This window comes from Simochromis diagramma, unplaced genomic scaffold (assembly GCF_900408965.1).
Source record: "Simochromis diagramma unplaced genomic scaffold, fSimDia1.1 OVJJ01000205.1, whole genome shotgun sequence".
NCBI lineage: Eukaryota > Metazoa > Chordata > Actinopteri > Cichliformes > Cichlidae > Simochromis > Simochromis diagramma.
Genome location: NW_024386782.1, coordinates 10,831,619 through 10,850,366, shown reverse-complemented (window position 1 = coordinate 10,850,366; position 18,748 = coordinate 10,831,619). Strand labels below are relative to the sequence as shown.

Sequence of the window (18,748 nt, the reverse complement as noted above, 5' to 3'; positions counted from 1 at the left end):
ATAATAATTATGAAGGTTGAATAAAATATGACAATCAAGTGGACCAGTATAGCAAAAGCCGTAATGGTCTACTTGGGAAAATGAATCTCAGAAAACCAGTTTCTTTTCATACTCCACTGATTTTTTTCCACAACACACAACATATCAAAACAACAGCAGCAGAAAGACATCGAGTGCCACTCGTCACCTAAGAACAGGAAACTGAGGCCACAATTCACACAGGCTCACCAAAATTGGAAGAAGATTGGAAGGAAGATTGTTGCCTGGTCTGATTAATCTCATTTCTGTTGGAACATTTTATGGTAAGACCAGAATGTGGTGCTAACCAAATGAAAGCAAGGACCCATCCTGCGTTGAAGCAAAAGTTCCACACGTTTGGTATTTGTTACATCTTAGATACTTTTCAACTACACAAAAGACCAGTTATATATTACATACAGAATAAATGAAAAGAAAGTAAGTGAAAGGAAAATGTGGGCTTTCTTGCCTATGAATTACATCTCATTTTAGGGCAGCCATTACCTTAAAAAATAACTTACTTCTTTTCCTGTGACAGTAGAAGGTGCTAAGCTTTTATAAAACTTTTATATTACACATAACATTTTATAATAAACCAAGACACTCACAAAACTGTAATGTACAACAATATTCATTTATTTATCAGTACTCATATCAACTTTCTCATTTTTTATATTAAGAAGGCTAATAAGGAAGCAACAGCACCTTACTGACCAAGGAAAACATAATTTACACAAGTAATCAAATGTAGCTGTCTATTGATAACCACTGGAAAATCTTGTTTTTCAAAATGTCCAGTGAGACCTCATCACCACCTTGCTCTCAGAATCCCAGACATCTGATTGTGGTCAGCTAGATGACGAAAGACAATACGGCTAAGACGCCACCTCCGCTTCACTCCTCGTGGTCGGGAAGTCATCACACACCTGTTACGTATCCTCACAGGGCAGCTATCTCTGGGTAGTGCTGAAATCTCTTTGTCTGCTATCTCCTGCAAAAAAATGAATAAATAAGTAAACAGACATTAGTACTTCACTCTGTACTAATGTCTTTTCAAGGATTCATTCTGTAACAGTTCAATCATTACCATTGCTGAGTTATTTATTAATACACATATGACTTAGACGTCCTTCTTCAGTGTATACCTGAAGCTCTTTGGGTAGGATGGTGTTCTTCCTCAGTGCGTTAATTCGTAACCTCTCATCAGCATAGTCAAAGGCCATCTGCCTCCTCTTGACATCCCTCAGCATCCTCCAGTCAACATAGTAACTTCTCACCTGCTCCACCGCCCCCCAGCAGCTCCTCAATGCCTGCAAACAGTGCTCCTTCAGTTAGTGAACAAGTATTTAGTCTGCCTCTGTACTCAATTACACACACTGTAGCTCTAACTGTCTGAACCACCTTTAGGCCCTAACAATTTTCAGACAAGCCAGAGCAGTCTAAACCAAAAGCTGATTATTTCGGTTCATCTGCACTGCCGTGTGCCATTTGGACAAGCTTTCACTTGAAAATACAGCATCTGACCTGATGTTAGCAGTTTCAGTTCTATGACAGAAATCAAGTTTGCCCGAATTAGAGCATCAGGAGCCCAAGACAACAGACACACAGATGTGAGCCAAAAAATAAATGAAACCTCCTTCGTACGCTTCCGAAATAACAGAGGGTGAGAGACCCTGGTGATTCGGACATAAAACTACTACATGCCACTTCTGATGATCCATTGAAAACTTGCCTTCCTATGACGCTTGCATATTCCACACAGATCGTGTTAACAAAAGGCTCACTTTGCAGGTTCAAGTAAAACTAAACAGGGAATAATTTTATCCATATAACGAGCGCTCAGCTGTAAAAGAAATCGGTTGCTCTTGAGGGATAACGGGCCACAATTAATGCTAACAAAGTCATCATTTTATTCAGCTTAAATATCTTGCTTTCAAGATCATTAGAAGCCATAGCGTAAAAAGAAGTTAATCACTCAACCTTTCTTGCTAGAACAAGCACGGGAACTGAGCATATACTACCTGTCCTCTTATAATTTTCATGTATTATAAGAGGACATGTATCATGTCCTGTTAAACCCTTCAAAGAACCATACTGAGCCAGGTTTGACACATAGCAGGCTTAGTAGCCGCGAAGCTAACGTCAGAACGCTAGTTACATCAATAAAACAGCCAATGTTACATTTATCGACCGAAAGTCAGAGATAATAGATTGAGTCTGAATGAAAACACAACCTCAGCTAATACATGCAAGATTACCGTAAATGCTTTACCTGCTTTGGGACGCAGACGGTGGAATAAAGGGCATTTAACCCCAAACATGTTAGTCTGTTAACCGCCATATTGGATTTGACTTGCGCGAAACCACCGGAGGTTGAAAGAAAAAACACTCAACTTTACCGCCACCTATCGACCTGGAGTGTGACCAGATAAAATGAGACGTACAGTGCCTAAAAAAATGTCAAATTTATGAGCGAAAACGCGACACATTTACAAGTAAAGCGTGACAAATTTATGAAAAAAAAACTCGTAAGAGGGAAAAATAGGAAAATTGTGTCTTTTTTTTTCAATCAAAGACAGACTTCGCCTCACTTTTCTATCTTAAACTGCAAGGAAGTTCACATATACTACAAGCTGATTTCTGTTTAAATCGCTATGTGAGTGTTCAGCGATTGTGAGCATTGAAACATGTATTTTGTTTTTCACGATTTATCTTTGTAGACAGCTTCTACAGACACCTCCCAACCAGTCCCGTTGATAATGGGATTTCAACATTTCTTATGAGTTATTGATCCCAAACATTCTCTTCAACCTAACCATGAACACTTAAGTGATATTGCTCCCTTTCTTTAAAAAAAAGAAAATAAAAATTGTTTGCAAGCTTTTCTCGCATTATTCTTACATTTTTTTTGTCTCAAAAATATATTTTTTCTCACTTTTACTCTGTCCACAGTGTAAATCACAGTATAATAAACAAATATTATTTAAATAACTGATGCTCAAGGCAGTTTATTTTGTAAGGTTGAGACCTTACAGCAGGGGTGTCCAACTCCAGTCCTCGGGAGCTAAGGCCCTGCAGCTTTTAAACACATCCTTCTTCCTGAATCAAATAAATAGCTTATTATCAGGCCTGAAAACTTGATGGCATGCTGAAGAGGTAATCCAACCATTTGATCCAGCTGTGTTGGAGTAGGGATGCATCTAAAAGCTGCAGGACAGTAGCTCTCGAGGACTGGAGTTGGACATCCCTGCCCTACAGTAACAGACAGAAAACCCCAACAATTAAGTAACACCCTATGAGTAAGGGCTTGGTGGCAGTAGGGAGGGGAAAAAAACCCTTTTAACTGGAAGAAACCGTGGCACAACCAGGCTCAGGAAGGGGCAGCCATCTGCTGTGACCGGCTGGGGGAGGAAGATAGGACAAATGACACTCTGGAGAAGTGAGCCAGAGATGAATGATAACCATTAATTAAATGCAGATTTGTGTATAAACACATATAGAGTGAAAAGAGGTGAGTGAAGAAGAAACACTAAGTGCTAATTATGGTGAAGTTAATATTAGATTTTTGCCGCAGCATTACATTTGTTATTACATTTACTTCATCAGTGCTGAACCTGCTGTGATTAGTTTTTCTTTGAGTCTCAAGTAACTGATAATCCCCTTTGAGAACATGCTGTAACAATCTGAATTTACTTGAATTTTTAGTCACATGTAGTACCATTTGACCACCAGTAGGTGGCAATGTAGTCCTTTCATGATAAGGTCATACTCTCTCTCTCACCACCCACCATGACCAGGGCCCCTGTTCCAGCTGAATCTAAACCTTGTGTCTTAAATCTTCTGAAGCACAGAGTCATCTCTGCTTCCCCAGCACTTCTAACAATGAAACCCTTGTGTTTTAAGGAAGCACATATATTAAACAATGTGCTCTTCTTCTTTCAACATATGTCTCAGCAGGGTGCTGTCTTTAATAGATAAAAAAAAAGCATATAAGCAGAGTGGGTTACTTTCTTAAACAGTCCCCATTACTCTGCAGCCTGGAGGAGATGCGTTTTTGGATAAATATTAACACATGACAAACTCCAGGCAGTGCTTCCTCTATAAAAAGCATTGTTATGAACCAGGCTGGAAAATTGGTACAGGGATCTGAGCACTGACTTAAATAATAAATGACTCAAAAAGTAAGCACATTACTGCTTACAGATAATGGTATTTGTAAACCTGTCACAGCACCAAGCGTATTAATGTACCAAGAAATTACCTTAACTTTTTTTGTAATGGATGTCAAAATATTCGGCTGTCTTTCATTTTCTGGGTTAGCGGGAACAACTCTTTACGAATCACTGTAATTGCAAAATTATATGGTTTGTCAACCAGGAGAAATGTTTTTGAAATTTGCGAAAACACAGCTTTTTCATTTGACAGCACCAGTTCATCATACTTAAACTGCTTTTTGGCTCCGAGTTAGTTTTGGCCCGTAGTTCAAAACTTCCCGACGCGGCGGTTCCAAGATCATCATGACGAAGGCAGAATTTTTCTGTCAGTGATTTCTTTTACTTTCCTGAGCAGAGTTGAAAAGGTGACCCGTTGCAATTAGGAATAAACGATTGTGATGGAGAGAGGAAGTTAAAATATTCCTTAATCAGTCCTTAAACAATTTGACAAGATAAGAGTAAGGTACTCTTTTAATGATAAAGGGTCATCATTCAAATATAGCACAGGTAATATAAAGTAGTTATAGTTTAGAGAGCTTATGGGGGGCAATGCTGGTCAGTCTTATTCAAAGCAATCGACCTAACATATGAAAACAACGAGAACAGGTGGTGTTACAGATTAACGCATGCAAATCGAACTTTAATTTAAGCTGGCAACATCCTTTGTCATCATTATTTCTCAAGCAGCGAATCTATTCTAAATGACTTGGGACGAACAGCTCTGCAGCCCACTGACAGAGTAAAGAGTGGGAGGTACTGTGTTGCTGTATAACAGCAGTGTGATAGGGGTCACCGGTGACAAATGTCCAACGTGCCAGCAGATAATTTAAATTAGATCAATGATATAGTGTTTCTTGCCCGCTGGCTTTAGGGAAGTGATGCAATTTCAAGGTGTCTTGCGCTGGTGTCACCCTGGTGCACCAGTGCGCTTTACAGAAGATCCGCAGATCTAAGGTCAGATCACAGCTAAGACTGGGGTAATTTGGACACAAAATCAGGCGATATGAAACTGAGATGTAACTGAGAGAAGTTGCAATTGCTCACCGAGGTGGCCTAATGAGTAAAAATGATGGTGCAGCGGTGAACTCAGTCAACACCCATGACGTGATGTAACCAAGCAGCAGCTCGGATCACGGGTTACACCAGAGGGTTACACAAAAGGCTAAACCACCATCAAAGGGTCTCTATGTACTCAAGATGATGTGGGTATTGGGCTTGGTTCTGAACTACTCCAAGCAAAACAACATCTTTAAAGTAGCGACGTACTTGCAACAGCTATAATTAATTGCATGCTTTAGCACTACATCTAAAGTCTTTATAAAGTCCTTGAGTTCCAGGGAGACACATTCAAGCCATAGGAAAAGTCTACTAATACATACCAGACAGCCACGAGCAACCAGCTAACCTTCCTGGTATTCATCAAAGATACCTTCTCCTCTAGTGGTTTATGCATTCTTTCATCTAACCCTAAACAAGATGATTAAAACAAACAAGGATCTCTTGGCTGATCAAACATGAGGCTCATTCACTACGTACCACATGCAGATGAAAATGTGACAGGAGTAGTACGTCTGTATATTTTCTGTGTGCGTGTGTTTTTTTACGGTGTGTTTGATTCAGACATAACACGGTTTTCAGGGGATGGTGGAAGTGGCATGTTTGCTGCCAGCATCTCTAAGCTTTCCTACCCAAATATCTGATGTAAAATAGATGCAGGGAAAAACACTCACACGCTGGATCCACATCAGATTCCTGGGTAGAAACGACTGTGTCCGCACGTCTGATCAGAATGATATTTCCAAAGCTTGTAGGCAATAAACAAAGTGTCATTTTTCTTCTTACTGGATTGATTTTCCCACATTTGACCTGTGTAAACATGTCTTGTGAACATTATTCATACACAGCCTGTATAAATAAACTGCACTGCAGCCCAGTGGCTCGTATTCCTTTGGCAGCTCAAATATTAGACACTAGTTTGAATGCAGTCATATCCAGCAATTCCTTATCATAGCTATTCCTATATCATATATTATTTTTATGTGACCGTGATATGAAATCAAAGATGAATTGCGTCCCTCATCTGCTTAAAGATGTGGCCAATTGGAAACATAGTCAGTCAGTCATACTTTTATTCATAATTTAGCTCATTTCAGGTATGTCATGTAAACTGAAAACTGAAATTAATAAACAAATAACTATATTTTATTCTTGGAAAAAAAATATACACTTAACAGACTGCTTTAGTTCTATTTTATCTATAAAGCTCCACATCACAACAACAGTCGTCTCAAGGCTCCAGCCTGATAGGAAGGCAGCAGTAAGGTAGCAGTTAAATAAACACTTATTATAACCAAGGTATGTAAAAGAACATCTCTGAAGGCACAATAGGTCAAAGCATGAAGCAGATGGGCTACAGCAGCAGAAAACTACACAGGGTACCAATCCTATCATCTAGGAAAGGAAATTTGTCCACAGTTTTCAGCTGGTTTGATGAATCTTGATTTCTGCTTCCACATTTGATATTGTGTAAACAATATCAAAGTATGGATCCGTCCTGGTTTGTATCAACAGTGTATTGGTCACTTTATGGAGTGGGGGATATTTTGTGGAACATTTTGGGCACCTCAGAATCAACTAAGCAGCACCTCAGCCTACCTGAGTGTGGTCTCTGACCATTTATCACCAAAGTGTCCCGTGGCTGCTTCCAGCAGGATAACATGCAAATTCACAAAGCTCAGACTTGTTTTGAAACATGACAGTGAGTTCAATCAAATGATCTACACAGTCACCAGTAGATCCAGTAGAACAGTTCTCTGGGTCAGAGGCGGTTGCCAGACTGTTTCAGTCAGCAGTACCTTTAATAAATACTTATCATAGCCAAATTATACAGAAGAGCATCTCTGAATGCATTATAGATGGAACCTTAAAGGAGATGGGCTACAGCCGCAGAAGACTGCAGCAGAAGAGCATGAGACTCAGCTGGTTATCATATAACTTAATGCCACGACTGAGTATTATTGCTGACTATGGCCATGCATTCATGACAACAGTGTAGTCGTCTTATATTTTCAGCAGGATAATGCGCCCTTTCACAAACTTTAATAGCATGCTGGTATCTTTAAATGGCCTTCACATTCATCAGATCTCAATGCAAAAGAATATTTTTGGGATGTGCTAGAACAGGATATTCACATCATGTGCAGCTGAAAAATCAAAAATCTCTGGCAATATATAGAAAAACACCCAGCACGCCCCTGCGGGCGGTTTATCCTTCAAGCTCGGGTCCTCTACCAGAGGCCTGGGAGCTTGAGGGTCCTGCGCAGTATCTTAGCTGTTCCCAGGACTGCGCTCTTCTGGACAGAGATCTCCGATGTTGTTCCCGGGATCTGCTGGAGCCACTCGCCTAGCTTGGGAGTCACCGCACCTAGTGCTCTGATTACCACTGTTACCTTCACCCTCCACATCCTCTCGAGCTCTTCTCTGAGCCCTTGGTATTTCTCCAGCTTCTCGTGTTCCTTCTTCCTGATATTGCTGTCATTCGGAACCGCTACATCGATCACTACGGCCGTCTTCTTCTGTTTGTCTACCACCACTATGTCCGGTTGGTTAGCCACCACCATTTTGTCCGTCTGTATCTGGAAGTCCCACAGGATCTTAGCTCGGTCATTCTCCACCACCCTTGGGGGCATCCCCCATTTTGACCTTGGGACTTCCAGGTTATACTCGGCACAGATGTTCCTGTACACTATGCCGGCCACTTGGTTGTGGCGTTCCATGTATGCCTTGCCTGCTAGCATCTTGCACCCTGCTGTTATGTGCTGGATTGTCTCTGGGGCATCTTTACACAGCCTGCACCTGGGGTCTTGCCTGGTGTGATAGACCCCAGCCTCTATGGATCTTGTACTCAGAGCTTGTTCTTGTGCTGCCATGATTAGTGCCTCTGTGCTGTCTTTCAGTCCAGCTTTGTCCAGCCACTGGTAGGATTTCTGGATATCAGCCACCTCCTCTATCTGCCGATGGTACATACCGTGCAGGGGCCTGTCCTTCCATGATGGTTCCTCGTCTCCCTCCTCTTTCTTGGGTTTCTGCTCCCTGAGGTATTCACTGAGCACTCGGTCAGTTGGGGCCATCTTCCCGATGTATTCTTGGATGTTCGTTGTCTCATCCTGGACTGTGGTGCTGACACTCACCAGTCCCCGGCCCCCTTCCTTCCGCTTAGCGTACAGCCTCAGGGTGCTGGACTTGGGGTGAAACCCTCCATGCATGGTAAGGAGCTTTCTTGTCTTTATGTCAGTGGCTTCTATCTCCTCTTTTGGCCAGCCTATTACCCCAGCAGGGTACCTGATCACGGGCAGGGCGTAGGTGTTGATGGCCCGGATCTTGTTCTTACCATTCAGCTGACTCCTCAGGACTTGCCTGACCCTCTGCAGGTACTTGGTGGTTGCAGCCTTTCTAGCGGCCTCTTCATGGTTCCCATTTGCCTGCGGGATCCCCAGGTACTTGTAACTGTCCTCTATGTCTGCAATGTTGCCTTCTGGTAGTTCAATCCCCTCAGTTCTGACTACCTTCCCTCTCTTTGTTACCATTCGACTACACTTCTCCAGTCCGAACGACATTCCAATGTCATTGCTGTATAGCCTGGTAGTGTGGATCAGTGAATCGATGTCTCGTTCACTCTTGGCATACAGCTTGATGTCATCCATGTACAGGAGGTGGCTGACAACTGCTCCATTCCGTAGTCGGTATCCCAGTCTTGTTAATGATCTCACTGAGGGTATGATATGATCTGATGATGATCTATGATCCCCAAGCCCATATCAGATCATATATATATATATATATACAGTGGGGCAAAAAAGTATTTAGTCAGCCACCGATTGTGCAAGTTCCCCCACTTAAAATGATGACAGAGGTCAGTAATTTGCACCAGAGGTACACTTCAACTGTGAGAGACAGAATGTGAAAAAAAAATCCATGAATTCACATGGTAGGATTTGTAAAGAATTTATTCGTAAATTAGGGTGGAAAATAAGTATTTGGTCACCTCAAACAAGGAAAATCTCTGGCTCTGACAGACCTGTAACGTCTTCTGTAAGAAGCTTTTCTGTCCCCCACTCGTTACCTGTATGAATGGCACCTGTTTGAACTCATCATCTGTATAAAAGACACCTGTCCACAGCCTCAAACAGTCAGACTCCAAACTCCGCCATGGCCAAGACCAAAGAGCTTTCGAAGGACACCAGGAAAAGTATTGTAGACCTGCACCAGACTGGGAAGAGTGAATCTACAATAGGCAAGCAGCTTGGTGTGAAAAAATCAACTGTGGGAGCAATCATCAGAAAATGGAAGACACACAAGACCACTGATAATCTCCCTCGATCTGGGGCTCCACGCAAGATCCCATCCCGTGGGGTCAAAATGATCATGAGAACGGTGAGCAAAGATCCCAGAACCACACGGGGGGACCTGGTGAATGACCTGCAGAGAGCTGGGACCAAAGTAACAAAGGTCACCATCAGTAACACACTACAACGGCAGGGAATCAAATCCCGCAGTGCCAGACGTGTTCCACTGCTGAAGCCAGTGCATGTCCAGGCCCGTCTGAAGTTTGCCAGAGAGCACATGGATGATACAGCAGAGGATTGGGAGAATGTCATGTGGTCAGATGAAACCAAAGTAGAACTTTTTGGTATAAACTCAACTCGTCATGTTTGGAGGAAGAAGAATACTGAGTTGCATCCCAAGAACACCATACCTACTGTGAAGCATGGGGGTGGAAACATCATGCTATGGGGCTGTTTTTCTGCCAAGGGGACAGGACGACTGATCCGTGTTAAGGACAGAATGAATGGGGCCATGTATCGTGAGATTTTGAGCCAAAACCTCCTTCCATCAGTGAGAACTTTGAAGATGAAACGAGGCTGGGTCTTCCAACATGACAATGATCCAAAACACACCACCCGGGCAACAAAGGAGTGGCTCCGTAAGAAGCATTTGAAAGTCCTGGAGTGGCCTAGCCAGTCTCCAGACCTCAACCCCATAGAAAATCTGTGGCAGGAGTTGACAGTCCGTGTTGCTCGGCGACAGCCCCAAAACATCACTGCTCTCGAGAAGATCTGCATGGAGGAATGGGCCAAAATACCAGCTACTGTGTGTGTAAACCTGGTAAAGACCTATAGTAAACGTTTGACCTCTGTTATTGCCAACAAAGGTTATGTTACAAAGTATTGGGTTGTATTTTTGTTATTGACCAAATACTTATTTTCCACCCTGATTTACGAATAAATTCTTTACAAATCCTACCATGTGGATTCATGGATTTTTTTTTCACATTCTGTCTCTCACAGATGAAGTGTACCTCTGGTGCAAATTACTGACCTCTGTCACCATTTTAGGTGGGGGAACTTGCACAATCGGTGGCTGACTAAATACTTTTTTGCCCCACTGTATATATATATATATATATATATGCTATTATATATATGTGTGTGTGTTGCAAAATAATGCAACTCACTCAATTTCAAGTTGTAGACAATTTTCTCTGTGTTTTCATTTCTTCTAAACGAAAGTAATCTACATAGTCTACTTTCGTGTGCCTCTTTATAGCTTCTCTAAACACACCATAGTCATTTAACGTTAAGAAAGAATTCTGTGTTGAAAGACCAGCCATTACACATATGGTACATGCTGTGATACTGTAAACTGATTTCAGTTCATTTTAGAAATTACACCATTTCTATGAAATAACAATCAAATTCATGTAGTACTGTAAATGGAGCACGAAGGAAAAACTGTAACAGTGAGACATTTGCTGTGTTTCTCTGGCAGAGTTAAATAAATAACTCTTTCACCTACAGATGTTATAAACTTTACAATCTCAGCCACAGTTTTCAAGTTTTCAACTGCTCCTTTATTCTGAACCGGATGTCTTGGGCATTTTTCCCCCCCAAATGAAAAGAACCAAGCATATGCTACTGCATTTAAAGACACTTTAATAAATCTTTGACAAAGCAAACCTTTCAGGCTGAATTTTTGATCACGGAAAACTCATGCAGCAGTCTACAGTATATTTAAGCAATGTGCACACTTGCCTTAAGATGTGAGAGAATCTGCAAAATTAGGGGAGAAAATGATCCTTGAAGCCTTCTAAAATTTCACAAATAAACACATTATTGAGATAAACACTGACAAGGTTTTGTTCCACAGTGACTGCATTTTAATCAAAAAAGATTCTTACGTCTACGAACTGATTTTCAGAATTCCACATTTCTGTAAAAGAAACAAAAACAACAACAACAACAACAACAATCAAGCAACATAGACACTGTTCGTGGTACTGCATCAGGATAGGTGTTAAAATATCTTCTCTTTAGTGGCATTTCAGCATGGAAACTCTGTTGCTTCTCAGTAATCAGTGTGCATTTGAACCAGATACAGCTCATTTAGCAAGAGGCCATAACCTGACTGACTTGGAGGTCCCTGCTTTGCATTGCTCAGGAATGTCCAGCATTCCCCCAGGAGGGACAGACCATTCAGCTTGCAGGCAAGTATGCTATGTATAGGTTAGTCCAGATGCCAGACAGACATTTAAGGTTAATAAAGTACATAAAAATGATTTGCAGTTAAATGGAATTGAGCCTTTAATAAAGGGGAGTGAAAAAAAGATTTTGGTTTTATTTTAATAAAAAATGTATGAAAGTTTATAGTAAAGTTAGTACACATACATACCTAACATACTAATACCAGTATGTGGCACTTTTAATCAGTGTTAGGCCAAAGATTTATTTTTAAATTCAGGGTATAGCAGATGCATAAATAATATGATTGAAATGAAGATGATAATTTACTGAAACTTGATTTATCTGTGTGTACTTACGTCACAACTCTCTTCCAGTCTGGATAGTGTTAGCATGAGTGTTATGCAACATCACATTTGTTTTATCTTTATTTTGTCCTGGCTGATGAGTCACCAACTTAATATTGTCAATCACAACACCATAAGAAGGGGAAAAGTTAGTATTTTGAGTCCCATCTGCAGATATGCTACATTTAGTAATACTCAACCTAGGGGAGTCTTTTTTCTAAAGTCACAATTCACCTCTCCAAGCAGTGCTGGTTGTTGTGGGATTAAAAGGTCTGTTGCGTAAACTTATAAAGTCTGAATTTATTTCCAATACTCCTCTTTCCTGTGATTTGGAGATTTGATATTTAGTTCATTGTGAAGATGGAAAAAAAGAAGAACTTTGGATTTGAATGGACTCGTTGCTTTGGTAGAGAAGGGAAGAGAAGGGGGTAAAAGCACATCTGTGATTATACTCACAGGGCCATCAGCCACCCTAGGAGGTATAGTGCCCAAGCTTTGACCGCACATCCTTCTTGTACCGAGACTGCTGGTGACGAATTACAAGGCTGAAATAATTTCCTATGTGTCAGTGTTAGAAGAAGTCTTCTTTCGTGTGACCTCGCTTTTTCTGTGTTTGCAGTTGAACCATATTGATATAGCCAAAGAATAAGGGGTTTCTAATTCTTCTGCAAGAATGAAGGTAGTGTGTTATTTGCCCCTGTTAAAAAGTGCCTCTTTTTCCAAGTAGAAAGCCTTGAAGTCTTGGTCCTGCTTAACTCATACTTACTGTCTTTTAAAATGCGTTATCTTAGCAAAGATAAGATAAAGCCATACATACACACACACACACACACACATACATATATATATATATATACACATATATATGAAATTGGTGACAATTTGTCACACATTCCATAAAGACATTAAGTCTGGTAATTTCCCCTGGTTGGATACATTTTATAGAGGAAGCCACAAAATAGTACTCCATAACTATTTATGCTGTAAAAAGAGAATTAACCTCCAGTTTTTACAAGAAGTGATGTAAGTTTTCCTGCTCCAGCTTGTCCCATTTTTAATTCTCACCTTTTCTCTCTTCTCCTGAGGCCAGCTCACTGCTGTCACGTCTTTAAGATCAGAAAGCATAAGGAGTGCTAAGTTATGTCAGCTGGGTGAATGGAGGTCAGGTCTCCCCACGGCGACACATGCACAGGAGGACCAGACCCTGATGACTGGTATCCACATCAGCCCAGGAAGCTCTGTAACAGCTGCTGACACCAACTCATCTGTCACGCTGCTGCTCGACTTCCCCTGTCTGATCCAATTAACTCGTTTTCAAATACGCTTCACTGACTCCCTCTATATGAATTAGGACTCATTAATTATCATTCTGATGGCAGCTTCATCTTATTTTATGAATCAAAGCGCATGTAAGTGCCAAGTAATTTTTACCGTAGTGTTTTTTTCTTTGTGTAAAATTTAGAGTGACAAATGTATTCATATTTTTGTTAATGGTTTTAGAAATGGTTTTGTGATGCAAAGCATATGTGTCACAAGACTTCTGACAGATCACAGGTCTGATGCCAGACCACAGCCGTAGCAACATGTTGTCAGATCATTTTCAGCACTTTGCAATACGCTATTTAACAAAACAGAAGGCAAAATAAAAAAAAGAAATATGTTGATTGCTCACCAGAAGTCGAATAGCTTCAGCCGCTAATCACGATGTAGACAAACAGTTACTCCACATATGTTGTATTTACCACTTTCTGTGGTTGGAAAAGAACTAAAGCTTTACTGTGGTGTGTGTTAAAGATCACTGGAGATAACAGTTTGAATGTGTGTTACGCTGGCGTAAGTGTCCGCAAGTGTTCGTACCATATATCCCAAATGTGGAAGGAATTAAAGATGTGTAACCGCACAACATGGGCTCTTAAGGAAACACATTCAGCAAAACTTTCATATGGCTTTAATCTGTTTTCCCTGAAATGACTTCAGCTTTATCTACATGTATGGTAGTTTTCTCATCTAATCTGCTTTCCACCAAAGTCACACACCAAGACCTTTGACAACTGTAAACATGTAGAAAATGACTCTGAAGCTAGTGTTGGCTACAATTCCCCTGATACGATCTTGTCATTTCTATGTAAACAAGGAGCAAACGTTTTGCCTGTTTTTTGGCATTTTTCTTTTTTTAGTAGAAATGGAAAAATCTGCTTTTTAACCACAATGATGGAAAATTGTCAACTCTGAGTTGGCTGTTTTTATCTACCATAATTACCCTCAGACAAGCCAGGCATTCAGTAGGTCTTTAAACACATTTCATGTGTTAGATATCTGAGGGTGCTATTTGGACCTATCTGTCAGTCCTCATTTCACAACAGGCCTTCATAGTGTAGCTCCCCCTCAGCTCAAATCAGTGCTCTCAATCAACAGTTTCCAGATCCATGAGGAGACACGCATTCAGTGTTTCTGTTAGCGTGTGCATGATTAAATGTGCCATATGATTCAAAGGGTAGAGTTAATGTGCTTTTTGTATATTTATATGGAGCAATGAGGGTTCAGGTCTTCATTACTAAAATGGTTGTTTAAGAACAGAATTACAAGCTGTCGTTATAAATGTCTGATGCTGATCAAACGTATTTACACTAATGTGGTTGCGAGCCTCAGACAATTTTAAGTTCTCAAGTTCTGATAAACTTCTAAAGGCTAAATGTTTTCATGATGGGTGCTAAACCTTCTCAGTAGATTCTAATGAAACCTTTTAAAGTTTAGTAATGTTGAGTAAACAGTTTGATGTTCTTGCTGAAAGTTAAAAGAAGGGATGACTAACAATGCTATTCTGAGCTAACCTGTTAGCTTAGCATAGCATAAAAAACAAGAAACTGAGTTTTTCTGTAGAGTTCTTGCAGTTTCCATTATTTAGTTTAATATCTATTTGATTGACTTAATTAGATAGAGCTTCAGAGGTGCTGGTATGTGCATTTTGACACCTTTAGGCAGACCCAAAAACACCCATCAGAGTTTATGCTAAGCTATTTCTGTGTCGCAGATCTTATACTTTTATATATAAACTTGCATTTTCTTTTAGCTTCCTGGCAGGTATTCTATACATAGCCAACGTTTCTGTACTAACCTAAGTGTAGACACAAAAAGGGTTAATAAAGTACATAAAAATGCTCACCTGGTACACCTTTCAAAGACTGTCCACCTCACTCTTCATTCAGTTAGCTTGAATAATGCTCAAGCTGAACTAAGGTCTTTCTGTGTCTCAGATCTCATACTTTTGTACAAAAACATACCTTTCTGAATCTATAGTAAGTATTGCTACATGCAATGTACCACAAGCAATACAAGTGGTCTGCAGTCATAATGTTGTATGATGACTATCCTTAATAGTCACCACCTTACTGGAAAGGAGACAATGAGCCAATTTTCAGCGAGCAGGAGGAAGATGTATGGTCAGCAAATGCATCCATTTATATGTGTTAAATTGTCATTGTCACTGTATAATATTTTAATATTACAACATATTTATTGAATATAATATAAAATGAAGCAAACTTCATAAAGAGTTGAACTATACTTTTGGTCAACCAAAGATGTCACAGCCACCAATATTAGGAGAGCAGTTGTTTTCTAATTTATATCAAATTTGTAACTGCAAACTCATTTTCTAGTAAGTGCGCAGATTTGCAAATATGGAATTAAAAAAAAAAAAAAAACTAAAATTTTTATATAGCTTTGGATTAAATGGTGTCGTATGTATTAATAAATAATGTTGTCATAAGCTCAGTTAATGTCATCTTTGGCATGTTTTATGTATCAGGGTACTTGCAGGAGAGTATTGGAGCAGCTTAAAAATTATTTTGCAAGATTTTTCTTCCAAGAATTACATGATTATGCTGACAGCTGCTATTTTTCTTGGCTGTAAGTGAAAACAGTGAAAAAAGGTAGCCATCAAACTGAATCCAAAATCTGTTTAAGGGAATATGGCAGAACGGAAGATCCTGACATCAACACTTTATGATTTCTAGACACAGAATATTACCTAAATCTGTCTTAACCTTAAGTGAAACCCTGATTCAAGGCTTGCGGGTAAGACACAGAAAAACACTAACATTTCATGCTCTTGCAGAACTAAATTAGTAACACTCTATAACCACCATCAAAAAAGTCTGTGTTATGAGGATGTGCAGTTATAATGACGCTTTTTATTTTATCCTCTTATTGCTCTCCTTCCAACGCTTCCTGCCACAGAATGTTGCCTTTTTTATTATTTTAATGCTGTTTTGGGAATTAAGAAATATTGCTACTAATATTTTTTTTATTATTGTTGTTTTAAGTGTTATACATTAGTCTTGTTATGATCCTTGCTCATCTGTGAAAGATACATAACAACTAGCCACCAGAAATGCCAAAAGAATGCTTTTTAGCTTACTTTAAAAAAGTAAAGCTGTTATGGAACGGCTGTATGCAGGTAGGAAAAGGACCCAAAGTGCAGACTCCGGAGACAAACGTGAACTTAAACAGCTTTAATGCTGAACTCAAAAGGGTAACAAGGCTGGTGAATGGACAGGTGAACAAGGTCCCGACTGGCGTGTGAAAGGAGAGGAGGTCCATGGCAGCGTAGAGGCAGGTGGAGAGTGTGTGTCTTGCTGAAGCAGCGATGGGGAAGATTTAGTGAGTGAGAGAGCAAGCTCACCAGCACTGACTTGCTCTCTCCAACTTAGTGTCCTTAGCAAACTGAGTAAGCTGAGGGTTATGCCTAATGATGGCATCTACTGCACTTAGCCCGACTGCCATAGTCCGTAAATCCTGTGACTGGGCAATGCGGTTGAGCAGACTCACCATCCGCATTATCTCGGCGTTGAACTCCGAGGAAAAAGAGTCTGTGGGGTCCATGTTCTGGTCGCGATCTTCTGTTATGTGAAGGTTGTGTGCAGGCAGGAAAAGGACACAAAGTGCCGACTCTAGAGACAAACGTGAACTCAAAAGGGTAACAAAATTGAGACTACAAAACACACTTACACAGCAAGATAAGGGTAGATCACAACACAGACACAGCGAAACACAGGGCTTAAATACACAGAGGGAGCAATCAGGGAATGGGTAACAGGAGGGAAACACAGCTGGGGGAAATCAGGCCTAACGAAACAGGGGAAGCAAAACCAGATACATTAACATCAGACATGGACCTTCAAAATAAAACAGGAAACAACACAGACTGAACTAAAGACACAGACTCACACGCAGGGACTGCAACAGAGGAAACGGAGACGTAAACCATAAGACAGAACACAGACCAAAGACTAGAAATGATAACTAATATAATAAACTCAAACATGGGTCAACGACCCAGGCATCCTAACAAAAGCATCATAAAAAAAAAATGTTTGCGGTTAGACAATTCTCTTGTTTTTGCTACACCTTGTGACAGAAATGTTACCTGTCAGTTCAATCAAGCGTACTAACAGAGAATCTCACGCACTGTAATGTCAGCTGCAACAAAATATGTCTGTCTTCACATAATCTCATAAGGATTTCTCACCGTGTGCTTGAATCTCATATTTGCACTTGTTTTAAAAACATGAGGAAAAAATGCAAACCACAAGCCATGACTAATCCTGCTTACCAGACCCTAACCTAATTGAAAAATAACTGCGATGTTAAAGCCAAGATTTTCCACTGTCATGAACAAAACACAAAGTAAGGTTATTGCTGTTGTTGTTTTCAGGCATTGTTTTTGAATTGTCTCCATTATTAAGCTCAGGTTGAAGATGAGGAGTTTCCATGTCCAATTAGGCAGACTAGACTAGTACTTTTATATTTCTTACCTTCAGAAAGCTTTCATTTACATCCTTTCATATTACATGTCAACGTACACACACAGGGCGAATGAGAATTGACATACACCCTGATGCATTTTTATCCCATGCAGGCTAACTCATTTGAGGACCAGAGGTGCGTGGGTTCTTCTAAAGACAGTTCAGAGTTTTTCTTTTTTCCTAAAGAAATAATACAGAACAGGAGCAAAGACATGCATCGCATTAAAGAAACCATAAAATGAAATTAATCCTGCTGGGAAAAGTTCTTTTACATCTGCTGTTAGTGTGGCGTATATTTCCCAGCATGGGAAAAATTCACAGTGTACAAAAATGCAAAATTTAAACGGTCACACCGTCAACTTTTATAGTGACATGCATGAAATAGTTTCTCTTTGTCCTATGAAGCTATGCAAATCTCATCACCTCCTGCACAGCATGCCCCCACAACAAAGCGTATGGATAGACTTTAAAGTTCCATTTGCAGACTTTTTTGTAACATTTATGCATACAAAAGATGGAGGTCTTTCTTGTTTTGGTATTAAATAGATTTGTGAATTAAAAATGAGAAGAAGTTGATTGGTATGTTTTAGTATTAAAGTCCGTTCAGATACTTTTGTCTGACTCTTTCTTTACAAAATCCTTGAAAGCAACTGCTAACAAACAGAAAATGACTCAGAAGAAGTTACAATTTTTGCAATAAGTACAGAGGAAAGCAACGAAAACTGTTTCCATCGTTAGGAAGCAGTTATGCCATTTATGATGCACTGAATTTACCAAAATCAGTCACTTGTTGAGGGGTTTGTCAGCAGAAACACAACATTAATGCTTCATGACATTTACAGCTA

The 18,748-nt window shown here is 40.1% G+C and overlaps 1 protein-coding gene across 1 annotated transcript; it reads right to left on the bottom strand.

The window, feature by feature from the left end:
- Nucleotides 1–99: 99 nt before the first annotated feature.
- Nucleotides 100–2,421, bottom strand: mrps14 (mitochondrial ribosomal protein S14). The gene is made up of 3 exons (XM_040021772.1): nucleotides 2,291–2,421; nucleotides 1,164–1,328; nucleotides 100–1,009 (listed from the first exon to the last, which is right to left on the bottom strand). The coding sequence occupies exons 1-3, from the start codon at nucleotides 2,357–2,359 to the stop codon at nucleotides 827–829; spliced, it is 417 nt and encodes a 138-aa protein (XP_039877706.1). The 5' UTR covers nucleotides 2,360–2,421; the 3' UTR covers nucleotides 100–826.
- Nucleotides 2,422–18,748: the final 16,327 nt, after the last annotated feature.

What these genes read in the sequence shown, in the direction of transcription:
- mrps14 (XM_040021772.1), bottom strand. Translation starts at nt 2,359, where the DNA reads ATGGCGGTTAACAGACTAACATGTTTGGGGTTAAATGCCCTTTATTCC. An exon ending in CCGTCTGCGTCCCAAAGCAG is followed by an intron (nt 1,329 to 2,290) that starts GTAAAGCATTTA and finishes CACTGTTTGCAG; the next exon opens with GCATTGAGGAGCTGCTGGGG. An exon ending in TCCTACCCAAAGAGCTTCAG is followed by an intron (nt 1,010 to 1,163) that starts GTATACACTGAA and finishes ATTTTTTTGCAG; the next exon opens with GAGATAGCAGACAAAGAGAT.